This window comes from Pinus tabuliformis, chromosome 9 (assembly GCF_031772625.1).
Source record: "Pinus tabuliformis cultivar Carrire ecotype Pingquan chromosome 9, CPIR1, whole genome shotgun sequence".
NCBI lineage: Eukaryota > Viridiplantae > Streptophyta > Pinopsida > Pinales > Pinaceae > Pinus > Pinus tabuliformis.
Window position 1 is genome coordinate 581,667,481 of NC_142307.1, and position 20,490 is coordinate 581,687,970.

The 20,490-nt window shown below is 39.0% G+C and overlaps 1 protein-coding gene across 3 annotated transcripts in view; it reads right to left on the reverse strand.

Moving 5' to 3' along the window:
* Nucleotides 1–1,764: 1,764 nt before the first annotated feature.
* PDE149 (integral membrane TerC family protein) overlaps nucleotides 1,765–20,490 on the reverse strand; it is a 444,133-nt gene continuing 425,407 nt past the window's right edge. For all 3 annotated transcript variants that reach the window (XM_089439373.1, XM_089439371.1, XM_089439372.1), the window contains 2 exons: nucleotides 2,430–2,487; nucleotides 1,765–2,190 (listed from right to left, as the gene is read on the reverse strand). In XM_089439373.1, the coding sequence (XP_089295499.1) occupies nucleotides 2,090–2,190; nucleotides 2,430–2,487 (159 nt within the window). In that variant the 3' untranslated portion in view covers nucleotides 1,765–2,089. The remainder of the gene's footprint in view (nucleotides 2,191–2,429; nucleotides 2,488–20,490) is intronic.

The following is a 20,490-nucleotide window of genomic DNA, read 5'->3' on the forward strand; positions in this document are numbered from 1 at the left end:
ACAGGAGCATTGGGAGTCGGAATTGGGAACCATGATAGGCGTTGGAAAGCTATTTCAGAGATCTTTCTTGTGACAGTGACCAAAAGTGCCTACGTGCACAATCAGTCTGGTTAATTTGCTGTGTAATCGACCTCCTCGGATTCAATCCTAATAAAGTGGTCGCCCATCTTGAAAGCGGACCCGGAGACGTAGTCCATCAGGGACGAACTTCGTAATCAATCTTTCTGTTTGGTATCGCTGTGTTTTTGCTGCTTTTCACTTCTGTTTTCATCTTACTAATGTTTCAATTCTGTCGTCAATTCATTCCTTTTCAAGCAGTTCTCACGGTTAAAGCACTTTGAGTTTAACACAGTTCACTGTTGGCATAATCAATTCTACTTCAGTTTAATATATGATCATTTCAGATCATGCAACTTTGCTTCAAACCACATAATTGAATAGCCAAGCGTCAATCTAGCTACATGAACAAGTGAGGAATTGCTTTAATTTTTCCGCACCAATTCCAAGTTTTGTGACAGAGTACGAGTCCATTCTTTGAATTGAAAGGCTTGGTGAGTCTGATTTGATTCTAAATTGTACAACTTTGCTTTGAACTACATATAACACACTAAAAGATTGTTAATCTAGCTACATAAAGCAAAAAGAAAGATCAGAATATTAGTAAGGAATTGCCCACTAGAAATGAACAAACCTTCTACTAAATCTACCTTTAATGGTTTGCAACTTTAAGCTTATATAAAGGATGTTTGGAGTCAGTATGATTTAGGGAATACTAAGACAGATATCTCTAGGATACATATCTGCAATTCAAGCCAAGAATTGCACAAGGAAAGATGTCATCTAGTTACAGCTCGTGTGATTCGCCTTGGCAAACAGTAGGGTCTAAAGCTCAATCATTATCTAGTCTTAAAGGACTTCTCAAATGTGTTCCGAGAAGCTGCCAAAGCTTTCTGCCCAGTGAAATGTGGATTTCTCTATAGACTTTATCCCTAGAATGGAATCAGTATACAAAGCTCCATACAAAATAAGTATGCCAGAGTTAATAGAATTGAAGATGCAATTACAAGAGCTGCTATAGAGAAAATATATTTGACCAGGTGCTTTCTCACGAGGAGCACCAGCAATCTTTATTAAAAAGAAAGCTAAAACTCTATGTTTGTGCATGGATTACAGACAACTCAACCAGGCAACCATCAAGAATTGATATCCACTACCCCCAAAAATGATTTCTTCGATCAAATGAGGGAGACACTATCCCCTACCATTGAATGCTAATAAAATAACTATCTATATCTATAGTTGATGGGGCTTACAAAACTGTGATATTATTATAAACAGTATTTCAATACTTTACCAAGCAACAACCTGCATTTCGGTTCCCAGCTAATATGATTTATTTTCTCGTAATCTAAACACATGTACAAGCATCTATCATAAAATCAACCTTAAAACATAACATCAACTAACATATGTTGGGAACAATTATTGCTTATTTAATCAAACTGCAAAGACACTATTTATCATTGATGACAATAATCAATTTCCAAAATGTCCCTGCAGTTTTAATTGGCAACAATAAGCAATAGGAGCGAGAAAAATCTCTGGCATATCCATTAAGTTTTAGGCTTGATTGCAAAAGTTTCTTAAAGTTGCCAGTTGACTTTTGAGAGAAGAATTTTCTTCTTTGTCCTAATAACAACATACCGCATATGGTCCCGCGCATGAATATGGTTCTCCACATGAATATAGTGCCACACACGGAGATTTTACTAAGATAATGGGATACTTTCTTTATCTGTTTGAAAGAGATTTGAAAAAATGGAATAAATTTACCTCCTCAATTTCTGAGATCCCAAATTCCATATTAATCTCTCATAAAAGATCTCTTGATGATCATAGAAGACTTGTCATAAAATTACGTTTTCCTTGGTTCACAAGGGCATGATCATTGAGGGGTTGAGCGCTGGGCAGACGGGGGGGTAAAAGTGTTCGATAATTTTAATCAAACCATATAAAATGCCTACAAAATTGCACCTCTTATGCAAGATACAAAATAAAAAGCATTAGATGTGCCACTGCTGACCAACAGCTATCTCTTGTCTTCTGATTTTGTCAGGAAGCTTAACAGAACTCCTGTACCAAGTGTTGTGGCTACAAAACCCAAGGAGATCTCTGTAGATGTGTGATAACCTAAGGAAATCAGAGGCAGCAAGATTATAAAAAATAATTAGTAATATTTCTGAAAGGAGCACAACATGAAAACATATTATCTGATGCACTGAATCTTCCACTAGGTTCATATTAAGATTATATGGAAACTACGTCGACAGTTGACATCAATAGCAAATGTAATATGCAGGGGATGCAAAACCACGAGAAATTGCATTTAAAACATTCTCCAAGATAGCTACTTATGTTGTGAAACTCACCAAAGAAATCTGCAACCATTTTGCAGCCAATGAAGCCTAAAACTGCACCAACAGCGGGCTGCACAGATTTGGAGAGTAAGAGACAAGACATTATGATAGAAAACGAAAATAGATTATTCAGATTTCAGTTTTGACATATAAAACTTTTAACAGTCTTTGTTTATGATTACGCCTACAAAGAAAAGAAAGCGGATAAATTTGAAAAGAACTCCTGAAATTTCTAAAAACAATGCATATAAAAATCACCAAACAGTGAATAGCAGCTACGTTACCTCATGGAAAAATCAATTCTTGGAAATGGCAGAGGTTTCAAAAATAGCAATATCAAAAATTCAGGAAACAGAGATGACATAGCTATATGTGAATGCATGCGTGTAATTTTTAGATATTCATAAATACAGGAAACATTTTTAACTGTATAAATGCTGCTATGGTTCTGTTTTTTTTTTTTAACTCTCTCTCTCTCTCTCTCTCTGGGTTTCCATTTTGGGTCCACACATGCTTGTTCTTCAAAAATAAAATTTAAAAAGAAATGCTAAATAGCATAGAATAGGATTTCCATACTAAAACCTATGGGAAACATTTCCCAGATTTTCCATACAGGAAGTATTACAAAATATTTCCAAGGCATTTCTTATATGTTCCTAGGAAAGGGAAAAACACTAGGGAGTATATGCACATATCCCGATAATGGCAGTATTTGCATAGATATGCGCCGTCAAATCTCTGTCAATATACATGACACGGTGCATATCTGTGTATGGTTCTGTTTTAATCAAAGGCATATTCTCCCATTATAGGAATATGCACAAAGATTGCCTGATGTTTATCCCTTTCCCAAGTTCCCAAACTATTTCATGTACTGAAATGAGTGGGATATTATTCAGAGTTTGTAAACAAGATCATTCACAAAGAAAACGGCACACAAAATCGTACATAGTACACAGGGTTTATGTTGTAAGACCTTGACAACTTATGAAGGAAAAATCCATGGGCAAGGCAATTGGGATTTTATTCTTCAGAAAAATTGTTACATTCAGGATTACCATTGATCATCCCATGTGGATATCTCAGCACATGTTTTGCGACCACCCAGTGAGCATGCAAAGGTTCCACCATTAACTGGCTCAAGGTGTTAATAGAAAAACATGTCTGGTCTTGTGTTGACCAGAATCATCAGAGTCCCAATCAGCTTCTGGTACAAAGAAGGATCCGCTAGATCTGGTCCCACAGCTTCACCACATAACTTCTTGAAGTTAGTCTCCATCGGTGTGGCCATGGATTTGCAATCCACCATCCCAAATCTCTCCAAGATTTTGACAACATATTTTCCTTGGCTAAGGAAAATCTCACCAAGTTTCTGCCACACCTCTAAGCCCAGGAAATAGTGCATCAACCCAAGATCTTTCATCTCAAACTCAGAGGCAAGCTCCCTCTTACACTAGATGATCAGAGGCTCTGCTCCTGTCAAGAATAAGTCATCAACATATAAAACCAAAATCAAAGGCATACCTTGGACAACCTTGAAGTAGAGGTTCATATCGACACTGCTTCTGGTGAATCCCAACTTCATCAGGTATCCATCGATCCAAGCATACTAAGCCCTGGAGGCTTGCTTCAATCCATAGAGGGATTTCTTCATTCTGCAAACATGGGTTTCCTTGTCATGTTCCTCAAAGCCCCGTGGTTGTTCCATGTACACCTCTTCCTTAAGTATGCCATGAAGAAAGGCTGTCTTCACATCCATCTTATGAAGATTCCAACCCTAGTTAGCAACAAGTGCAATGATGCACTGGATGCTAGTGTATCAGGCAAAAGGTGCAAATATCTCACCATAGTCTTCTCCCTCTTTCTGGGAGAATCCTTTGGCTACAAATCTCGCTTTAAATTTCTCAACGCTACCATCAACTGCATGTTTGATTTTGTATAGCCACTTGGAGTTCACAATAGTCTTCCCCTCAGGGCTTGGAACCCACACATCATTTTTCATGATGGACTCATATTCCTTGGCCATGGCATCTCTCCAAACCTGTTCCTTCACGATTTCTTCAAAGCTGCAAGGTTCAGACTGTATGGTGTTACTCATCAAGGTAGCATATCCCTGAGATCTGCAAGGTTGCTTGCTCTCTCTGAAAGTGCCTCTCGTGGCTAAGTGTTTCTCTGCATCCTCTAATGTATCACAAAGCCACAAAGGACTCTCCTCATGGGAGGATCATAGGGAGGAGGATCCAAAGGATCCACGTGTGCCATAGGTTCATCTACAAGGTCCGACTTGGGCATGGATGGCTCTGCATCTTCATCCATAATATCATCTCTTCTCTCAGTGTTGGCAGGGACAAAAGAGTCCCTTGCTTCTCCAAGGGCATCATCTTCATCAAACGTCACATCCTGGCTAAACTCAATGTTCCTTTGGCTTGGCACATATATCTTATAAACTTTAGAATTTTCATAATAACCAACAAACATACATTTGCTTCTTGAAGCTTCTAGCTTGGACCTCTTCTCTTTTGGTACACGAAAGTAGACAGGGCAGCCAAATATTCTCAAGTGTCCCACTTCTAGTTTCACACCTACAAAAACTTCTTCAGGAGTCTTGTCTCCCAAGGCTTGATGAGGACCTCCTACTTTGGACATACACAACAATGTTTGTAGCCTCTACCCATAGAAACATTAGAAGATTTTGATTATGAATCATGGCTTTGGCTGCTTCCAAGATGAACTTTTTCTTCCTTTCAACAACTCCATTTCTTTGAGGCCCAAGGGTTTGTTGACCTCTACTGGTCAACTACCCATGCAGTGCATCCCGTTTTTCTTGACAGAAAGAAGCAGCACCTGATCAGCATGTCCGTGCCATCCTGCCATCATCAGCAGCTTGATCATTTTTGTTGTAAACCCAGTCTGCATGTATAAGTTGTAAATAATCTAAGCAGATCAGAGTCATGTATGTAAAGTTGCCTAGGTGGACCTAACTTTCTAATGATGATCTGCGTCCCGGGAGGTTTTTCGTCTCACCGATCTACGATCGGCAGAGTTTTCCTTCAAACCTGACCCCAAAGCCGGGATGGATTTCGTCATCAGAACTTTAGGAGAGTCTTATATGTTAATCTGCTAGATTATAGTTGTGTCGCAGAACTGGGTGTTCTATGAGGGTCTGTATTAAATGGGTTTGTCCCTTAAGATGTAATTTTGTAAAAGTCATGATGTAATGTGTCCTGAGGGTCGAGAAATGTTTTAAATCCCCTCATGAGTCCTAGGTCCTAGGTCCTAGGTGATGTTTCCGAAGGTTTAGTTCAGTGATCCATTTTAAAATGAATTAAAAAATTAAAAAATGAATAAAAATAATAAAATAATGAAAAATAATAAAAAATTAAAAAATCAAGCAAAAACCCTAACTAATAAAATAATAATATTTTAAGTGAATAAATCGACGGATGAGATCAAGAGATGTCTTGATCCTCATCAACGGTCGAGATCATTTCTACATGGATCACTCGAACTAGCCGTTAGGATCATTTCCTTTATATAGGGTCTTAGGGGGTCATTTCAGATCATCTGATCTGTGAGTCTGTACTGAAAAAGCTCTCTTGTAATCTGATTTTCTGGTTAATAAAAAGACTTTGGGGTCCAAATCGTGTTGGTGTTGCTCTCTCGAATTGCTGTGAGATCTTTAATTTTCTGCATATTTCAGTTTTCAGCCATTAATCATAGCTTGTTTTTAGAGTAGTGTGAGCACAGGTATCTTGTTCACCTGCTAGGGTTTGAGGGCTGCTAGGGTTTCTGAAATAATGGCAGGTATCTCCATTATTTCCTGAGATCTAGCAGCTTTCTCTCTCTCTTTGCTGATGGTTGCTTGAGATGTGCAGGAAAACATTTTTTGAAGGAAATTTTGTGGGCGTTCGGGGAAGTTCTCGGCTGAACCAGCCAACTCCCGCAGGCTCTTCTGTGCAGAGCCCAGCTGATTGTGCCCTGGGTTAATCATTAGGAGTTTCTTCTCTGTTTTACATTGAGAGATTTTCTTTCTGTTCACAGTGAAGTTCAAAATTTCTGATATACTGAAAATATTACTGCAATTATTGTCAAATCTGGCATTTCAGGGGCCCAAAAAACCTGTAAATTAATTAGCTGATCTAGGGTTCATATTTTGCCTTATTGAGTTTTCATTTAGGGTTTAGGTTTTTTTTTTTTTTTTTTTAGTTTCCTTTTCTGGCATACTCCATTTTAGGTTCTCTTTTCTTTGGACAGGTTACAAGTGCAGGTTCCAAAAGCATACTCTGGGGTTTTTGGGGCAAATCGCTCCACCAGCTAATGTTTATTGTTCCAGTTACAAATACGCAGAGAGATATTATCTGATACGCCCCAGCCTCCGTCTGCGTTTCAAACATTTCACTCATGAGATATCCTCTCTCTATCTGCGCGTGAAGAGTCTTTCTCAGCTTTCAAGCGTGACTGTGTTTTAATGTTCGAATCTTCAGAAATTCGCATTTTGATTAGCCAGGTAAACTATGGGTCAGGTAAATTTTTCACACGTCTGCAAAATCAATTACTGCCACCGCGGTCTGCTATCAAAACTGTCCAGGTAATTTTCTCACATAAAATCGATTTCCATTGCTGCCGCCATTGACTGTGTATCACTGCGTATCAGGTAAAATACGTATCATTTTTTGACATGATTTATCTCTCGCCAGTCGAAATCAGAACCGATTTGTATATTCTTCCCTGCCGTCGATTGCGTTATCATTTTTTCTGTTCATTTTTGAGCCGGGGTCACAATTTTTGGACTTTGGCATTCATCAATCCAGCGATTGGCTTATTGTGTGTGCAGTGAACGCAGGTAGCAAGGCGTGATTGGTTTCTCCACAGTGAACGCAGGATGGTCGCAGCCAGTTTTGATGTATAGCTTCAGCGTTGCAGTGAAAAAGCCATGTTCCCTTGCGACTATTGAAACCCTGCAATCAGCAAATCGAAGTCGTTTATCAAAAGTTCAGGTAAGTATAAAACCGATTCATATATTTTTATTTGCTGTCAAGCGTCCAGCAATCATCTGAAGCTCACGCTGGAAATTTTTAGAGGCTGATGCGTCCGATTTTTGTGTATGTCTGAGCCCGAGTCACGCCGTCTCTTGTGAAAATTGTTTCCGCCTGCAAATAATCGCATTTCATTTCTGCGCAGTGGATCATTTGGTTGCGTAGGGCATTTAGACGTATGCATTTTTTAATTTTGATTTAGATTTTAGATACGTTTTGTATAGTTTCATTTTTTATAGTTAGGTTTTAAGCTTAGTTGTTTTTGTCATTTAGATTTTGATGTAATTTTTAGGTTAATTTAAAATTTGTATAGTTTAGTTTTATTTTTATGTTTTAGATTAATTTTTAATGTAGATTTTAAATTTGATTTTAACTTAATGCTTTAGAATTAGGACTTTGTTTTAGTTAGATTTTAATTTATTGTTTTAGTTTAGTTTAAAGTTCTTTTTAATTTGTTTCATATAGTTAGATTTCATATAATTAAAAAATCATAAAAGTATTTTGGTTTTTAGTTTTTTTAGTTTTGTATAGTTTTTCTATGTTTTAGTTTTCTTTAATGTTTTAGATTAATTTTAGTTAGATTTAAATTAGATTTTTGACTTGGTTTCAAAATAAAAAAAAAAAATAAAAATAAAAAAATAAAAAAAAAAATAAAAAAAAAAAAAATAAAAAAAATTGTGGAAAATTATTTTTTGCAAGTCTCAGGAGCTTTCGCGTTATATATTTATTGCTGAGATCTAAAGTGTTCAAGTCGAAATACGAAATTGATATCTGTTTAGTGGTTTATGATTCTCGTGGTGATTAAAAGCTTTCATCTTTTCAAGTTGCCGGGTATCGTTTTGGTCATATGATTCAGCGAATGATAGATGGTTGCTATTCATGGTCCATGTTTCTATATCATTTAAAAAATCATTTAAAAATTAACTCCACAAGGCACTGGTCTGCTCAATTAATCCAATCCATCGAGTCCTTTTCATATCGTATCTCGTGTCTCCCAACCAACTGGTCGCCAGTTGGTCTCATCATCTCACAGGGTCTACCCCCCTTAGCCGCGGGAGACAGGCTTAAACGGAGGGATCGGGGATCAGAGTGACAGCCCCCGGTCCGAGCGTTGTCGTGCCAATCTGCGCGACAACAGGGTTCATTGGTTTTACATACATTATAGAGAAACACATACGCTTGGATTCTGGAATAGTCACCTCCTTCTTAATTTTGGCATCTCTACAAAAGTATTTGAATTCATTTGAAGTGTATTCACCTCCATTATCAGTCCTCAGGATCTTGATCTTCTTCCCTGTTTGATTTTCCACAAGAGCCTTGAAGTCCCTGAACATGCTGAAAGCCTGATCCTTGGTCTTCAAGTAGAAGATCCAAGTCTTACGAGAGAAGTCATCAACAAAGATAATATAATATAAGTATCCTCCAAGAGATGTCACTGGCATGGGCCCACAAAGGTTAGAATGAATGAGTTGAAGAATCTCCTTAGATCTATTGCTACTAGAAGGGAATGGTCCCTTGATATTCTTTCCACTAGCACATCCCTGACATACACCTTCATGATCAACCTGAATCTTGGGTATCCCTATAACCATCCTACTCAAGTCAGGCAAAGCCTTGTAATGAAGGTGTGCAAATCTCCAGTGCCAAAGCTCACACTGATTAGTGGTGTCATGGACCAATGCTTGGATTGGTCGTCCACAAACTCTGTATAGGCCTTCATTTCAGACACCAAGTGTGAAGGTTGCTCTCAGGTTAGATCTCCTTGGCCAAGTAAGGACCTTTCCATTGATGAATGCAACTTTAAACCCTTTGTCTTCCAAAGCAGAAATGGAGACAAGATTCTTCTTTAGGCTTGGCACATACAACACATCTTGTAGATGTATGGTTTCCCCAGAATCCAAATGAAAAGAAACTGAACCAGACCCTTTGACATGATGAGAAGAATTATCCCCAAGTAGAATTTTCAAATCTATCTCCCTCTCAACCAAATGTGAGAGGACTTCACGATACCCAGTAAAATGTCTAGATGTCGCACTATCCACTAGCCAACTATCCATGCTATTAGAAGACGAGCTAGAAAGAACAACAAGAAGAAAATATTCAAATTGAGTATTAGCAACATTAATGCCATACCTTGTGTTCTTGGACCTCTTTTGAGGGTGTTGGGTTTCTTTAGCATTGGCATGCGCAGTAGGACCTCTTCTCCTTCTATTGTTGAAGTTGTTGTTATTGTCGCTGCTAGGCCTTTGAACATTTCTTCTATCGGGGGAATCTCGAGCAATGTGGCCAAATTTGTCACACCTGCAACATTGGACTTTTGAAAAGCCCCTTCTATTGTTGTTGAATGGTGGTGATGGCTTCTTAGGTTTCCATTTGGAAGGTCTTCCTTTCCCTTTTCCTTTCTTCACATTGGCTGCAAAGGCAGTAGGCTCTCCTTCTTCTTGTCTTTGGATTCTTCGTATGGAAATGAGCCTGGATTTTTCTTGAGTGCAATTACCCAAAAGTTCATTAAATGTAGGGAGCTCTTTCTTGCAACTAATGCTTGTAATGAATGCCTCCCACGACATGGGGAGACCTCCAAGGGTCATCTACACCAACTCTCTATTAGGGATGACTTCTCCAATGGAAATAAGTTGATCTTTTATTTGAAAGATCTCAGACTTGTTCATCTTGATGTCATGGAGTTGATTCTTCAAAGAGATAACTTGACTTAGATTGTTGACCTCATACATCCCAATCAATTTATCATACATCTCCTTTGACTTCTTCATCTTGGACACAGGTGATGAGACGGTCTCTAAGAGAGTCAATGGCGATTTTCTTGGCCTTGATCTCACCTTTCTTGTACTTGGACTTGGCACTGGCATTGGCATTATCTGGAGGTTCAACTACTTGGCCCTACACATATTCCATCACATCATTCTCTTCAAGTGTGAGATCCAATCTAGCTCTCCATGCTGCAAAGTTGGAGGCATCATTCAACTTCTCCTCAATCTTGAAATAAGATGTAGTCATCTTGCCCAAGAAGGTTGATCACCAATCAACAAAAATAGTGTCTCAAAGGGGTTCTCTTAGGTTTCCTTAGGCTAACCTTCACCTCAACTCTAACACCATGTTAATTTTTCACAATATTCTATGATGTTATAATCACTTGAAACAATTTTCCTCAATTCCAATCACCCCAGTGATAAATATGCAATTATAGATAGAATAGTCAACAATAAATGCACAACAGAAGATAGCCAAGCACAATGAGACTCAGACAATTGGTCAAAGACCAGAGAAAAACCCCATAAGGGGGAAAACCCCTAATCAATTCTTCTTCTTCTATTAGTCAATCAATGTTCACCATGAGATACATCAGTCCAATGGTACATGCAATAACCCGTCAAAGTCAAATCTTTGACTATCCAATTCAACCAATCCAATGAGAGAGAAATAGTCAAATTTGGTCAAAGATACTAGTCTACAATTTTCGACCTGTGAAGGTATAATCAATAACAGTCAATGGTCTGCAAAAGTTAACAGTCAAACTACCCAAAAAAGTTCAATCAACCCAACAATAAATTTGACCTTTAAACCTTAGTCAAGCTCAGTCAAAATAGTCCTAAAATTCTTCCTGCAATTGGGTCAACTTCCATAGTCAACTTTACATTCAACCTCAGTCAAAGTGCCTAGAAAAATTCGATCAAAGTCTCCTGCAATTCGGCCTCCCAAGACAGTCATAAATTCGGTCAAATAAGAGTCAAAATGCCCAAGTCAATGCTAGTCAAAGTATCCCAAAACATAAAGTCAACAATGGTCAAACAAATCTCTCTCTCCCCTTCACATATCTAAAGTCTCTCTACAGTTTTCAGATCAAAACGAACCTTGATGTGATGGGTGATGACGCTCTAAATGAAGTCAACGAATGTCTATTTGTATTTGGTTTAGGAGGACCAATTTCTCTTGGTGGGGCCGACTTGTACTTTCATTAGACCGACTTGTCAAGCTCAAAATATACCTTTCCTTTGACCAATTTTGAAATTTCTTTTGAAGAGAAGTGGTTCTTGTTTGGGGTAGTTCGGCTTCTCCTTGGGAAAATTCATCCTGTAGCTGCAAATTTTAACATGTTTACTTGGTATTCTTCTTCTTTCTTGGAGCTATGGTATTGTCGAAAGGACTACCAGGGGACTTGATTGGATTGGATTCAAGAGTCACCAAAACAGGATCTTTCTTGTCATTTGAGATATTCTCTTCAAAGGATGAAGCTAAATCTTCAATTTATGAGGAGGTTGACTCAATTCCTCCCTAGCGACAACGACAAAATTGTTGCCTCAAAATCTAGCAAGGCTTGTAAAGGGTGACCTACAAGGCAAAAAAGCAGGGTAAGGGACAACAATGAGGTGTGGCCCACTGTCAACACAACCACCACCCCCTACTCCTTTGTGGGTTTTCACCACAAGGGAGGCTTCCCAGTTTAGATATGTTAAATTCAAGGATCGAGTTGACAAGGAAGGCTTATAGAGGACAACTCTTTCTAAAACCAAGGCTCAACAAGTGTAATAGGGCAATTTACATCCTCTAGTAAGGCCAATTTAAGGCACTAACGATCCAGGGCTTGAGAAATAGAAAAACAAATGGCATAACCTACGGTCAAGAGGCCAAGAAAAGGTTTCCAAACAATGAATGTCAATAGTCAAAGGAGAAATAAATCTTCAACAAACCCCCAAGTTGAAGCCTAGGGAAAACTAGGGTTTTCTAGGGCCAAATCTATCTAAGGCAAAAAAATTTGGCCACTAAAGGGAGGTGATTTTGAGGCAACCAATACACCTTTCGATGTTGAATCCTTCCACAAGCCAAAAATATCCACACTAGGTCAATTCATGCCCTAGCCCTAGCTAGTGACTTGACCTTAAGAGGGCCAAAAAAGAGATTAGGAGAGAGAAAATGAGTTCTATGGTAAAATTTGTGTGCGATCAATCAAGTGACATGGCCAGTGCCTAGTCCTTGAGATGATGGAGTCTATGGGAGTGAAAAGTTTGCTAAGTCTTGGCGAGGAGTAAGAGAATTTTGTAAAGCAAGATCAAAACCCTAATTGTTACTTTTGTGAGGGATCAATGTCACTAGGGAAAGCTAGTTTAAAGATACATCAAGGGGATTGGCGTTCACATTCTATACATTAGTAATGCATACAATGCCATTATCTAGATTCCATACATTGATTTTCAATAATAACTAGCACAATAGAAACCCTAGATAACAAATCATTCCATATATTAGACACAAGAATAAAAATTTATCAAATCCAAGGCTTATTTACAAGATAAAATGCATATATAATAATTTATTGATCCAAAGTAACATCTCCAAGACCAAAGAAATAGCTCCAAATGCCAAAATACACCATAGAGTCACATCTCCACAAGAATTCAATAAGGCTAAAAATCTCCAAGAGGGCCAAAATAGTCACAAGTGATGATGATCCAATACAAATGAACCTATCCTCTATTTATATGAGGATTAGGAATGCCAATTAGCCTATAACACCCCTAAAGACAAGTTTGATGATCAAAAGTACTTGGGTTACAATCCAATCGATTAGCTTTTTGAAAATATGCCCTAATTAGCCCACACGTGTGAACCGTAAGCTGTCTAGGGCTAATGTCATCCAATGAAAGTGCTCCAAATGGCATGTCCAGGGGTGATGAGGTGTCCAAGATGATGTAGAAGCATGTCAAGTCCATGATTTGAGGGTTGGCCTTCAAATTCACCTCATTTCCTTTTGTGGGGTCTCGGGATCTAGCTGACGCACCACAAAGTGGTCTCCATGGGTCCCCAATTGCATAAAAATGGCTTCTTCTTCTCTAGCATCAAGGGCTTCTTTGGTGCAACAAGCCCTCCCTAATTTCTCATGGTAAGACCATCCTCATTTGGGATCTGAATTCGCTGCTACCCATCAAGTTGTGTCAAGGCCAACCTAGGAGCATGCTAGGTCTAGCTGTGGCATTCGGAAGAATCACCAAATCTGGAATGAAAGAAACCAACATCTTGGGTACTAGGGGTGCTTTGGGACATGTATCATCCAATGACACTGCTAGGAGGCCCAAGCGTCTCAAGGCTTCACTTGTCTGTGCTAATATAGTTCTCTAGAGGGCTTGGGTTCCTGTGGAGTAGGTGCCCAAGGCTTGGGCTATTGAACAACTTGACAAGAACAACATGGATTCTAGTGAAAGCAACCAATCATAAGGGACCAAGACCATTAATGCATTTAAGAGAACCAAAATTACATGTTATGAGCAATTTAATACTTCAAAAAAGGATCCCCTTCCAAAATCAGGACCTTGATCTTGCAAAGATGTTTTCTCCCTAGGTAGGGGTGGTTAAAGGTCAACCTATTACATGCTTCCAACCCCTAAGGGGAAGTAACATTTCCTTTGTCCACCCTTCAATTAATAGGTGTGACTGAATAGTAATGATCATAACAGAGGGTATAAGACTTCATGGCCAAGTGCCATGGCCAAAAGGACCAATTGATGTGTGTGTCCACATCCTGAGTGTATAGATGTGAGGAGGGAGCATTCATGGATGCATGAGTTACTAGCTTGACCTTTTGTCTTTCCGCCTCTCTTGTGTGCCTTTTACTTCTCGATTTTTCTTTGTATTACCGCTTATAGCTCAAGGGTTAGAGCTTTCTTTGTATGATGTAGTGTAATGTCCTCTCCAAATTGATAGGTTGAGGAGGAAGAAATACTATCAGACCCTGTAGGCTATAGTCTTGATAAAGGGTTAAGACCCAAATTTTCCAATGTTGGGGTTGTTACCCACCAAAAGTGGGTGACCCCATAGGAGAAATTTTTCTCCTAGATCTCTCTTCAGCTGGTAGCCAACAACCCTTGACAACCACCATTGTAGCAGATACATTGTACCATTTTGAACTTTGCTCACTGCATCATTCATATGTCCCATTGCCCATTTGTCGAGAGCATATGTTAGAAGGTGGGCAATCCAACTCAAAATGTATGTTTTTCATTGTGCAATTGGGTGCTTATGCTTGTTTTTCCTTGGGCATATTGGGCATGGATTATTGGATGAGTTGGAAGAAAGAAGGGTTTTGACCTTGGTTTTGTTCCCTCACCTTAAATGGGGGGCTAGTCCTCGATCCTAGTCCTGTGGGATCTCCCCTATTGACTTATGGTTTCAAGAAGGGCACTACTTGGGAAACCCCGATTTTGGTTGCATGGTCCTGTTTTCTTGTTCCACATTTTTTATGCCCCCGCACATTACAAGCCCTATTTCATCATTTTCCTCCTCTAGGTCCACATTGTTAAGAAATCTAGGGCAGCTAGATTAGGTGTGATTTCTCTAAACTTGATCACTACTTGTGATGTTCTTTTACTTGAACTTGATGTACTTATAATTTGCTTCTTCTTATCTTGATTATTATGGTGTTCTTATCATCAAACAACTACCAACACATGAAGATCAATAAAACAAATGGACACAACATGTAGGCTGCTAGCTAGGGTCAAAACCTCTTCTAGAGAGGAAAAATCACCATAAATTCTTCTCTTCTTATAGAATCTTCAAATGACGAATTCCAAGACCTTTAGACCCAAGACTGAGACCCCTCCAAGACCAATTCAACCTTCAACAAATTCCAACCCTTCAACAACTGTTGTAATTTCAATCCACAAGCAACTTCTGCAACTTCGACCCAAAGCTACTTTCTACAACTTTGCCCCCCAGCTACAAATTTCAGCCTTCCCTGCAGGTTTGCAATTTTCGGCCCTTTTGCAACAACTGCTACTTTGCACGTGTGGGATAGAGAGGCTAATTTAAGCCTCCTTTCTTCTTCGCTTGGCTTGCTTCTTCTTTCTTAGACAAATGGATGATGTGTCTTGCCTTTTGGCTATAGATTTTGGCCCTCTTTTGAGATTTGAAATTTCATCCTTTGTATTTGTAGAATCCCTGGCTTCTTCTTTGCACGTGTGAAAGAAATTGACCCAAAAATTCAGATTTTGTTGTCTTCTAGTCTTTCCTTGATATTTGCTTGCTTTAAAATTTTTCTTCTTGTGATCGAACTTGCCTAGATTACCCTCCTCAAATGAGGTCGAATGTTTCTTATATATAGGCTTTCTTGGAGTACGAATTGCCCTCATGATGCCGACTTCATCCTTGCAGGCCGACTTGGTCTTGGAGGGAGACTTGACACATTTTGACTCAACTTAAATTATTTTGACTTGATACAAGATGCCCAATGAGGTCCATTACATATGACAATGACTTTTTTACTTCTTGACTCTATGACAAAACCTAGAAGCACACAATGGGTGCTTTGACCTAAAAAAAATTGACCTAGAGCATAAAACCCATGCTAATAAAACAACAATAATAATTTTTCTTTCTCTTTTACATCAAGAATACATAAGATATTATGAAGACCGAACCTAGTTACAAATTTCAACCTCTTAACTAGGGAGGTATTCATGATACATAGATGTTACATGGACATTCTCATATTGAAGAAATCTCATAAGAAGAGTCAGATTGATAAGCCATCTCATAAGCTATCTTTTCAGCTTATATCAATGCATCTGATCATATCAACCCACATTGTCATATAGCAAGGCCTTGACTGACAACTCTCTCCACTCCTTCATCATTGTCTCTCAAGGCACATACACCATCTGGATGTTCACAAGGTATGTCCTTTTAGGACCATTCCCCTCTTGGATTTACACATCCTTAAGAAATCTCCTCTTCGACTACTCTTGCCTATTGGATGCCCTACCTCATTCTCAAAGAGTATCAATATTAGTCTCAGATGCTTATCCAATCCTCCATTCTTTCTTCATGATGTGAAGAGAAGAGTGATGTGTCTATCTCTCCCTCTCAACTAGGGAGGATCTACTCATTCCTTTACATGAAAGGAGTATACCCAAGCTCCCTCTTAACTAGGGACTTGTTTTCAACAATAACTATCTATTTCTTCGTGGAGATCATGGTACTATTAGCTTCTTGTAAGGCTCCTCTTTCCGCATTATAATGTCATGAATAAACTTCAACTTCTACACCATGGAGCCATCTTCTTCCATAAATTCTTCATAGGGCTTCGCCCATCTTTTTCGTCACTCTCCTTTAACGAAACATAGTGGTGAATCAATTATTGCTAGTCATGTCATCCTTCTTATCATTGGAAAGTGACCTTCTTTGTCATCATTTGGCTATCCTTCATATTGCTACCTCTTCCAAGTTGTGTTCCTTCCCTTTTGATGGTAGCCCTATTTCAATCCAACTAGATCTTTGTTGAAGTTTCTAAGTCTACTAGTTAGAAACCCTCCATGCACTTTACTTATTTATTCCTACATACTTGTTCCGTTACTTAACAAGTTATTTACAATGTAAATACTGAAAATAAACACTAGTGCATGCTCAACATATTACAGATCATCAACTGAAGGAAACAGAAACAAGCACACAAAATGACACCATTATTTTTGGACCAATGTCCCCGGAAAAACCCAATGCGGGAAAACCGGTGCGTCTATCTAAGGGTTTTCTTATTAAGCAATATTTTTGAGTACAGTCTGGGTGCCAAATTTGGCTTACCCAACAGAGAATTTCCTTGGCAGTGGTACCTCTCAGTCTGAGACAAATGTCCCGGCTGAAACCCCGGATAAACCCTCCGGCAGCTCCTCAACTCCAATCTACCCCAGAAACCCCAACGTCTGCCTCTTTGGACTGCGTCAGCCTCTCTCTACCCAACGCTGGCCCTACGTCAGCGTTCTGGCCCTCTACGTCAGCAACGCTGGCCTCTCTGAAGCACTGCGCAGCTCTTGGCTGCCTCTATGTGAGCCCTGGCTGCTATTGCGTCACTCTCTCTGGCTCCTGCGCTGATCTCCCGACACTATCTCTGCCTCTCTGTCTCTCTGTACTCACTGCCCCTCAGCTGCAACTTCGATCACTGATTCTATCTCTCTTAGCAAACCCCGCTCTAGAGAATAGAATGACTGATCATCTGGTGTACTCTCCAAGTGACCCTCAAGCCTCCTCTTATACTTTTCTCGTTGACATATCAACGGCTGAGATTAAGTCCCTAATCAACGGCTAAGATTAGATATGGCTTGATCCATGTCTTTTGGACCATTCTAACACAATTTTATATTAATCCACATTAATATTTTAATTTCCCTAAGTTTAGACTTAGGGACTCCATTAAAAATATTAATTATTTTAATATCTCCTGAACTGTTTACAATCTGCCTAAACCCTTTCTGGGTATTGGAGATCTCATGTGCCCCAACCTCTCCACCAAATTTCGTGGCTAGAGAACATCCGATGCTACCACAAATCAACAATTTTTTTTTCAAAAATCAAAAGTGAACATCAAAATTACCTCTTTATGATGGTCCTTTGTCATAACATCTGCTTTTGCAACATCAACATCCTTTTCTATATGAATCCATCTCCAAGGCTTCCATTACCGAGGTTCTCCTTCTTCATCATACTTATCAGAGTCTTCATAATTTCCTCATGGAGATGTCATAGCCAATCCCTTTTAACATTAGATGTTGATTATCCATACTATCTATGTAGTTGTAGACACATCTTCACGAACTCTCCTTTCATCTTCTTCACATACTGCTTTCTCGAGATCTCTATACATAGCTCCTCTTGTATAGGAAAAATTGTTGCCCATCACCTCATATTATTCATGAGGTCATATGATGTTGATTCTATCATGTCATAATGTAGAAGAGATCAAGGCATATTGTTTTTATGCCTCTTCCTTCATGTGGTCATTTAGACTTCCTTTAGCAACTTCTTTTCCCTTGCTTGAACATGAAAATGCTTCAACTAAATTGTCATGATGCACTTCTCTGTCACCATACCTTCATCATTCTAAATTGTGGATCCCACATTAGGTGAAATGTAGACTATCTATGTAACACTGGCTTCTTCCAAGTAGGGGTGAACCTTTTTCAACAAAGATTCCGATGGAGGATCTTGGTGATCCTTATTCTGCAAATACTTCTTTCTAGTGATGATGAGGTATGATGATCTCTTACCTTCCTATCTTGCTAGATGACTTGCTTCAACCATGCAAATTGTTATTTCTGCTATCGTTTCATGCTTCTAGTATGATGCCATCTCAATTTATTGCCATAATGGTTCTTTACGTGGATGATCTTTTTCTGGCAGGTGCAGACCCTCTCATTTATCAATGCAAGAGGGAGTTGGTTTCCGAATTCGAGATGAAGGACCTAGGTTTGATGCACTACTTCCTAGGCTTGGAGGTCTGACAAAAGCCACGTGAGATTTTCCTTTCTCAAGGAAAATACATTGTGAAGCTACTCGATAGAAGTGGGATGGTGGAATGCAAGTCCATGTCTGCTCCGATGGAACTCAACTTCAAGAAGCTATGTGGGAGTGTTGCTGGGCCCAGATTGGCAAATCATTCTGAGTATCGACAACTTGTGGGGGCCCTGATGTTCTTCGTAAACTCTCATTTGGACATATGCTTTGCTGTGAATACATTGAGTCAATTTATGGTTGAGCATCATCACATACATTGGATTGCTGCCAAGAATCTCTTGAGATATCTCCATGGAACAATCAACTATGGTTTGAGATACACTGTTAGGAATTTGAGGCTACATGGATATACTGATGTTGACTGGGCTGGCAGTGTGGTGGATCGTAAGAGCACGTCTAGGTGTTGCTTCTCTTTGGGTTCTGCTTCAATATTTTGGTTGAGCAGGAAGCAAAAATTGGTTGCTTTAAGCACCACCGAGGCTGAATACATTGCTGCTAGTATGGCCTCTTGTGAAGCTGTTTGGTTGAGGAAGCTCTTTAGTGAGCTATTAGAGCATGTGTTGGATACAATGTTTTACGACTCCGACTCCGACTCCGACTCGGCCGAGGATCGACTCCGACTCCGACTCCGAAACGGTAATGACTCGGCCGGCTCGATTTCAATGACTCGGTCGTTGTAAAAAATACATTAAATATTTATTTTTTTATTAAAAAACATAATTTTAAATATTTTAAACATAATTTTAAAGATTTTCATTCATGTTTCCAAAGTCCAAACACACAGCATTATAATATAGATGGAAGACAACATATGATCAAAGTAGGCTCATGAACCAATCCATTATATCAAAATGGTACCCAATGGCAATACATAGTCAACTGTCATACATGATCAAAGACTCAAAACAAAATACAAATAACCAAGGAGGCTAGAAATGGCCTCTACAACAAAAGTAAACTGTGATGTTGACCAGACTCCAATACTAGTACTACTGCAGCACTGCTAGCAGCTACACTACTACTGGCTAGTAGCTACTGCCAGAGGAGCCAAGATCATCTCGACCAATCTCTGGAGTCTGGATCATCATCATCAGAACAGTGAAAAAAATATACAGTAGCTCTAGGTGTTAAGGTAAGGGTTTCAAATTGTATTCCTTTGTGTGTTCCAAATTTCCAATGGAATTTGTTTGGGTAATTCTTTGAGTATAATTTCAGAACTTTATTGTATTTTTGATCCGTTGGTGTTGTTTTACCTTGAGTCTAGGGTTATTTTAAATTTTTATCCTTAAGATATGTTCTCTTCCTTTTTCCCTTGTGATTCGGTTGGGATTCCTTTTCAATTGCACACCCAGAATTTTATTACAGACCTGCTCCAAAGAACTCGACATCCACTAACAATGAACTACAGGACTTATGCTTGAATGTGGATAATCATTTGCACTGAAGACTCAAGTAAAGTGTTTAGGGCTCGGACATGTGTAGTAGGGCTTGAGGAAAAGTTATATTAACTGCAGATTTTAGGCCTTATAACCAGCAACATAGTACTGTTTAGGTCCTTTTTGCATTAATTTGTTTTGTAACTTTGAGTCTCTTAGGTATTCTGTTGAGTGCAAGAGTAGGCCCTCATCCAGGGCATCGTTTGACATTTCAATTGTAATTTGGACGATACCTTATATATAGACTGATATATAGAATCTAGATATCAGATTTACTAGCTGTAATAAGATCTGTACATTAAA